This window comes from Eublepharis macularius, chromosome 1, assembly GCF_028583425.1.
Source record: "Eublepharis macularius isolate TG4126 chromosome 1, MPM_Emac_v1.0, whole genome shotgun sequence".
Lineage (NCBI taxonomy): Eukaryota > Metazoa > Chordata > Lepidosauria > Squamata > Eublepharidae > Eublepharis > Eublepharis macularius.
Genome location: NC_072790.1, coordinates 225,180,253 through 225,186,985, shown reverse-complemented (window position 1 = coordinate 225,186,985; position 6,733 = coordinate 225,180,253). Strand labels below are relative to the sequence as shown.

Below are 6,733 nucleotides of genomic sequence, written 5' to 3'. Positions count from 1 at the left end.
CAGTTATTCTGTCCCCTGCACTACTCAATCTGGAACGGAACGATTCAGCCAGATAAGAGGGACAGGTGGGAGCTGGTTCTACATGGGGGACTCTCCCAGGGACCAAGCAGATGATTTTAGCAAACCGTTCTGTTGTCTCTCAGGTTGTCCTGGAAAAGAGTACCCTGTTGCATTGCCTCTTTTTTTTTTTTTTTTTTATAAATTTTTTATTTTTCATAACTACAAAACACTACACCAGACTATCACAAGGAAAGGGAAGAGGGAAGGGACAAAGGGGAGTGGAAAAAGAAAAAGGGGGGGGGAATGAACTACAAACACTAAACACTACACTTCAATGTTTCCCTTCATACTGTCATAATACAAAAATAGCTCCATAGAATAATGATGGAGTGGTTAATCATACAGAGAATAAACATTTCAAATTCTGATTAAACTTTCCTCCCCCTTCTGGGTCCCGGACGCAATTCTCTCTGTGCAACTGCTGTTGCAATGCTCTCCTCTTCCCCCCCCCCTCCGGCTCCTCCTTTTCTTCGTTCTTGGTGCAGCAGAATTCTGGGTTTTTATTCTCAAAATCCTTTAGTTGATCTTCTGATAATATCTTATAGGCCTGATCTTTATATCTGAACCATATTCCTTCCGGGAATAACCATTTGTACTTTATTCCATGGTCCCTCAGAAGAGCTGCAAACTTTTTATATTTAAAACGCCGTTTCCGGACTAGAAATGGAACGTCCTTCAAAATCTTGACTTTCAAACCCATAAAGTCCAAATCCGCATTGTATGAGTTATATAGGATGGTGTCCCGAATCTTTTTAGTTGAAAAGTCAATAATGATCTCACGAGGCAACTGTCGCTTTGTTGCATATTTTGAAGAAGCCCGACGGACCTCCAAAATGGCGCTTTTAACCTCTTCTTTAGTCGTCCTCGCGGGTGTCGCCAGTAGTTCCGAGACCAAATCCCACAGATCCTCATTTTCCTCCTCTTTCACGTTTTGGAGACGCAAAATTGTCTGCGTTCGTTCCACTTGTAGCCCGATCAGTTGGTTCTCCACCAACTTCAACTCCTTTTTTGTAGCCTTCACAAGTGACGCACTTTCCAGAGCAGACTTTTCTGCCCCCCCCGCTGCTGCCTTAATGGTTTTCACCTCGCTTTCCTGTTGCATTGCCTCTTGATGGGATATCTTCCTGGCGCCCACAGCCGTGGCGCAAAAGGGCCATCTCTTGCAGGCAGCAGTGTTCCTGCCGCAGTCGCTGGGCTTGCTCCTCAAGCCGGTGCTTGTGCTTTCGCAGCTCATTTGCCCTTCGAACCAACTGTTGCAGCTCCTGCCGCAGTTCCTGATTCTGCCGTTTCACTGCCTCGCCGTGTTCCTGCTGGCACTGCGTTGCCACCTCTTGTGCCTGCTGGGCCAAGCGCTCCACTTGCTGCCGTGCCTCTTTCTCATAGGCCGCCTTCTGCCGCAAGAAGTGGGCCTTTGTTTCCTGGAGGCGCTCCACCTGCTGCTTCCTGGCAGCTGCCAGCTCTCGTTGAAGTTCCTGAATACGGGCCACCTGCTCCTGCTGCAGGGCCCGGATCTCCCCCAACCCCTCCAGTTCTGAGCCGAGTCGGGCAAGTTCTGCTTCTTTATGCAGCAGCTGTTGCCGCAGAGTGGCCTGCTGCTCCTGGAAGTGGGCAAGTACCTCCTGATGTTGCTGCTGGATCTCTCTTAGCATCTGCCGGTTCTCCTCACTCAGGGAGACCACAGCATCCTTGCGCCTCTGGGCTCGCTTGGCCAGATAGCCCATGAATTCCAGACTCTCGGACCGAAGGCACTGAGCCTCCTGCTGCAGAAAGTCATTCTGTTCTTGCAGTTGTGCCCGCTGCACTTTCATGTTCTCCAGTTCTTGGCAGATGCGCTCATAGTCTTGCAGCAGCAATGCAGCTTCCTGGGTGGGCCCAACATCCTCAGCAACATCCCTTGTGACTGGGGGCTCCTCCCTGGCTGGCTGCTCCTTCTTTCCTCGCTTGGGGGCCATTGTGAGGCCTGGAAAGGTGAAAAGCAGAAAGAAGCCTGATGCAGACCAATCGTGGCATCAGCAGCTTTGGCCCTCTGCCTTTGGGTGGAACAGCGGCCTACTACAAACTGGGCTGGGGGAAGGAAGAAGCAGCTGTGTGTAGGAAAGAGCAGCTGAACTAAGCAGTCTCAGTGAGCAGGATCATGCCAAAGGCTTACCTTATGGAGGCATCCTCCTGCTCAGAGGGCACCCCTGTTCCCTTTCAGTGGGAGGACAGGCTGTGTAGCCAAGGAAAGATTGGCACAACCAGATCCCTTGGCATTCTGATTGGCAAGAAGACGACCCCCAACAGGGCTGTAGGAGGCAGCAGCTGAGCTGTGCAACAGTTGGAAGAGACTGCTGGCACTATCTCAACTGGCTGGTATTCCTATAACAAGGCCACAAAGCACCTTTTAAGCTGCTCATATCACAACATGGTGCAGACTGCTATCTAAGGAAACAAAAAGCAATGGACAGTAATGTTTACTGCTACATACATAAGCTTTCGAGAACCACAGTTCTCTTCGTCAGATGCATCTTATGCTACAATAAAGTTGGTTAGTCTGAAATGTGTCTAGATTTTTGGACTCTACTATTTTGCAACTACAGACTAACACAGCGAACTCCTCTGGATCTATGCTACATACTTGTGAGAAGTAGCACCCAAGCTGCCTGGCAAAGTACGTTCATCAGCTTGAATCTCTGTGAGGAGAACTAGGAAGAAGAGTTCCCTGTGCTCATATTCAGTTGTGAAGTGATACCCTTTGCAAGATCTTGTTTAGTAAAGGTAAAGGTAAAGGTAAAGGTAGTCCCCTGTGCAAGCACCGAGTCATTACTGACTCATGGGGGAACATCGACGGTTTCTTGGCAGACTTTTGTTATGGGGTGGTTTGCCATTGCCTTCCCCAGTCATTTACACTTTACCCCCAGGAAACTGAGTACTAATTTTACCAACCTCGGAAGGATGGAAGGCTGAGTCAACCTTGAGCCGGCTATTTGAACCCGGCTTCCGCCAGGATTGAACTCAGGTCGCAAGCAGAGCTTGGGCTGCGGTACTGCCACTTACCACTCTGTGCCATAGGGCTCTTAGTATCTCATTTAGTATGTGCACGAATTAGGTAACTGGCTGTGGGCTCTTATCTATGAAAACACATGCCCCAGTCAGTCTGTGGGTTTTTTGTTTTTATTGCCAGGCCTTCCGGACACTGACAGACATCAGTGTTTAGTATTGGGCATCTCTGACGCCTTATCCAATTTCATACTCAACATCAGTCAAAACTGAAATACACAAAAGATGCTAACAAGCCTAAGTCTCCAAATTTACACATGTCAAGGGAGAATTTCATGTTCAAAATATGAAAGGGGGACTCCAAAATCTAAATGGCAAAACTGGAAATTTTGGCAAATTCCAAATATTTGCAAACATTCCTTTTTGGTCTGTTCTTAAATAAGGCCCAATGTTGGCACGGCGAGGCTCTTGGCTTTGGGGAGGACATCACAGCCACAATAATCAAGGGCTTTTCGTGAACATTTGGTGAAAATTGCATGCCTGAGAATGGGCTTGACGCCTTTAAAAAGAAGGTTTAGAGGAGGGGCATCTTGGACAGATGGCGATCCCAGAGGGGGAAAACTGGGGGAAAGGAGGCAGGTAGCAAATCTGATGCTGGTGCAGGTGGGTCGTAGAAGCTTTGCTCGGCGAAGGAAGAAGGCATACCTGCGCACCGCCTCCTGATGCCCTTTCCTCTGCGCTGCGAGTACCCCTGCGCGTCCTTGTTGCTGAGGAACGGAAGGGGAGGTGCTCTGAAGAGGAGGAGCTCAGGGTTCATTAGATGCAATTTTTCTCTACTGCACAAAGGGGAAGGGGAAATGAGAATAAAGAGAAAGATAGACCGCCACGCAGGAGGGCAAAATGAAGAAGAAGGAAAGAAAAAGAACGAGAACAAGGAAAAATAGGTCTGCTGTGTGGGGAGGGAGAATGTTGGATTACGGGAACACTTTTATTGTTACATATTTAGATAGTTATGCCATGTGTTTCCTCTCCAATGGGGAATAGGGTTGTCAGCTCACCAGGAAAAAATGCCCTGCCCCTTTAATAGAGGTGTGGAAATTGGCAGCTGAAGCTTTAGAGTGGTGTAAATAATATCATCCGATATTAATATCAGACCCAACTGAAGGACTTGCTTAAAACTTGGCAACCTTAATGGGGACCCACAGTAGCTCAAAACCATGCCCTCTACTCCCATTTTATCCTTACAACACAACAACCGTCCTGTGAGGTAGGCACCCAATGAACTGTGTCAGAATGGAGAGTCAAACCAGGTCTCCCAAATCCCAGACCAACCACTACACACCACTGGCTCTCTCCTTCCCTTACCCATACTTGGGGACCAGGGTAACCAGATAGGGACATTCATGGAGGTTTGGGGATGAAGCCTGGGGGTGGGGTTGAAGGAGAGGAGCGATCTCAGAGGGGTATGATGCCATAGAGTCCGCACTCCACACTTTTTATCCAGGGGAACTGATCCCTGTTGTCTGAAAATCAGTTGTCATTAGGGTTGCCAAGCTCCAGGTGGAGCCTGAAGAGCTTTAGATGATAGAGATCAGTTCCCCGGTAGAAAGTGGCAGCTTTGAGGGGGTGGACTCATAGCATCATATCCCTGCTAAGCTACCTCTCTGCCTCAAACTCTGCCCTCCCCAGGCTTTGCCCCCAAATCTCCAGGAATTTTCCAACCTGGAGTTGGCAACCCTAGTTGTAGTTCTGGGAACTCTCCAGCCCCCACCTAAAGATCCCCAACCCTACTGGGGACAGAGACTTTCTTCCCCACAACATAATAATAACATTTGATTTATGTACTGCCCTTCAGGACAACTTAACGCCCACCCAGAGCAGTTTACAAAGTATGAAGTGCTGAACTGCTTCCCCCAGTTACAATTATTGTGATGACTACTAGGATTTGCTCCCTGTAACAAAAGGGTTATATCTTTGTTAAATGTGTTGATACTAGGTATAATCTTTGCAAAGAGAGGCTCTTTGCAAAATAGCTGTCCCAGTTTGCACAGCTGTTGCCTGTAATAAGGAACTCATCCATTATTAACAACGTTGTCTGCAGTAAGGTCCATGGCCCAGCATTAATACATCATATCAATATTAATATATGTGGGGGTTGTTCAGTGTGCTGAAGACCTTGTGCTTAGCCTACTTGAGCCTTCAATAAGGCTTCTAGTTAGGGTTGCAAACATTCTGAAGGGAAAAAATGGCCTGTTCCTTTAATAGCGACTCAATAGGAAGTTATTTACCTCCATGCCATAGGAAGGTTCACCTGCCCATTTCCATGCATCAAGCCTCTTTCTAAGGGACAAGACATTTCCCCTCCAGGTAGGGTTCCCAGGTCCAGCTTGGAAAATTCCTGGAGATTTGGGGGCGGAGCCTGAAGAGGGTGGGGTTTGGTGAGAGGAGGGGCCTCAGTGGGGTATAATTCCATAGAGTTCACCCTTCAAAGCAGCCATTTTCTCCAGGGGCAACTGATCTCTGTTGCCTGGAGATCAGTTGTAATTCCAGGAGATCTCCAGCTATCACCTGGAGGCTGGCAACCCTACCTCCAGGACTGTTGGCAACCCTACTTTCAGTGGGTTAGGCCTAGCTGAGGCCTCGTCTCCATTAGGAAGCCTGAGGTGTTGCATCCTGTGGAGCCCACATTGAATGAGAACTTCCCCGAAGTCTAGTCGTCATGACTTTTGCAAGGATTAGTTTTTCAAGACAGGCGAAGGCCAAAACTTTATGCTGGCAAATAGAAAGAAAGCTCCAAGAATCCTGGGAATTGTAGTATGAGACGACAGGGAACTGACTTAGGCAGCAGCTGCTATGAAAGAAGGAAGACCAAATAGCCTGCACAAAAAGCTGATAGGAGCAGGGGGGGCATGGCCAGTCACTGCTGCGAGAAGGAGAGAGCTGACTGTTAGCCAGAGCTAAGTTCTGCTGAAGTGCTCAGTAGGAGAGAACCAGGGCTGAGGGGCAGTAAGTGCTTGAGACAAACCTTTGGCATGAGAAGTTCTGTATGGAAATGGGGCACCAGGGCATCATGTCACATCTTTCGTGCTTGTGTTATACGACTGTATAAGATCCTATCGCTCTTCTGCTTAGCCTATTTTCTTCCAGCCTAAGGACTTTTATTCATTTAGCTCTTTAGACCCCACTTTTCTCCCCATGGTGAGCTAAGTCAGTCTGACAGAGTGAGTGGCAGAAAGTAAGCTCCATGTCAAAGTGGCGATTTGGACCCAGGTCTTCCTCGTAGGAGAAGACGTGTTGAAAAGTCTGTGCTGGCAGACGGAGTGACTGAGGGGGACTATGCTGGAAGGGGGGGGGGTAACAATTCGGAAATCTCAGGGAGAGACGATCTCACCCTATCCCCTGAAGTTTCCCCTTTCCAAATTTTCTAAACTCTGTGCCATTTGAGCAGGCTGATTTCTCCCCTCTCGCCTTAAGTACTTACCTAACTGTTTTCAATATTCTTTGCTCCTGAGGAAACACATTCATTATCCATAAGACAGAGACTTATTTTGCAACGAGGGGGTGTTAATTGATCAACTTTATGATTATGGTTATGGTTATGATTAGATTTGTAGTCCACTCTCCCTGCAAGCAGGCTCAGAGTGGATCACATCCAGTTAAAACACAGTATAACATACAGTCTAGACAATATTGG

The 6,733-nt window shown here is 47.9% G+C and overlaps 1 protein-coding gene across 1 annotated transcript; it reads right to left on the bottom strand.

Annotated features, from left to right (window-relative positions):
- Nucleotides 1-896: 896 nt before the first annotated feature.
- Nucleotides 897-6,564, bottom strand: LOC129325221 (coiled-coil domain-containing protein 166-like). Its single transcript, XM_054972838.1, has 3 exons — nucleotides 6,521-6,564; nucleotides 3,745-3,875; nucleotides 897-2,020 (listed from the first exon to the last, which is right to left on the bottom strand). Exons 1-3 carry the CDS (start codon nucleotides 6,562-6,564, stop codon nucleotides 1,131-1,133), a joined length of 1,065 nt encoding a protein of 354 aa, XP_054828813.1. The 3' UTR covers nucleotides 897-1,130.
- Between the last annotated feature and the right edge of the window lie 169 nt (nucleotides 6,565-6,733).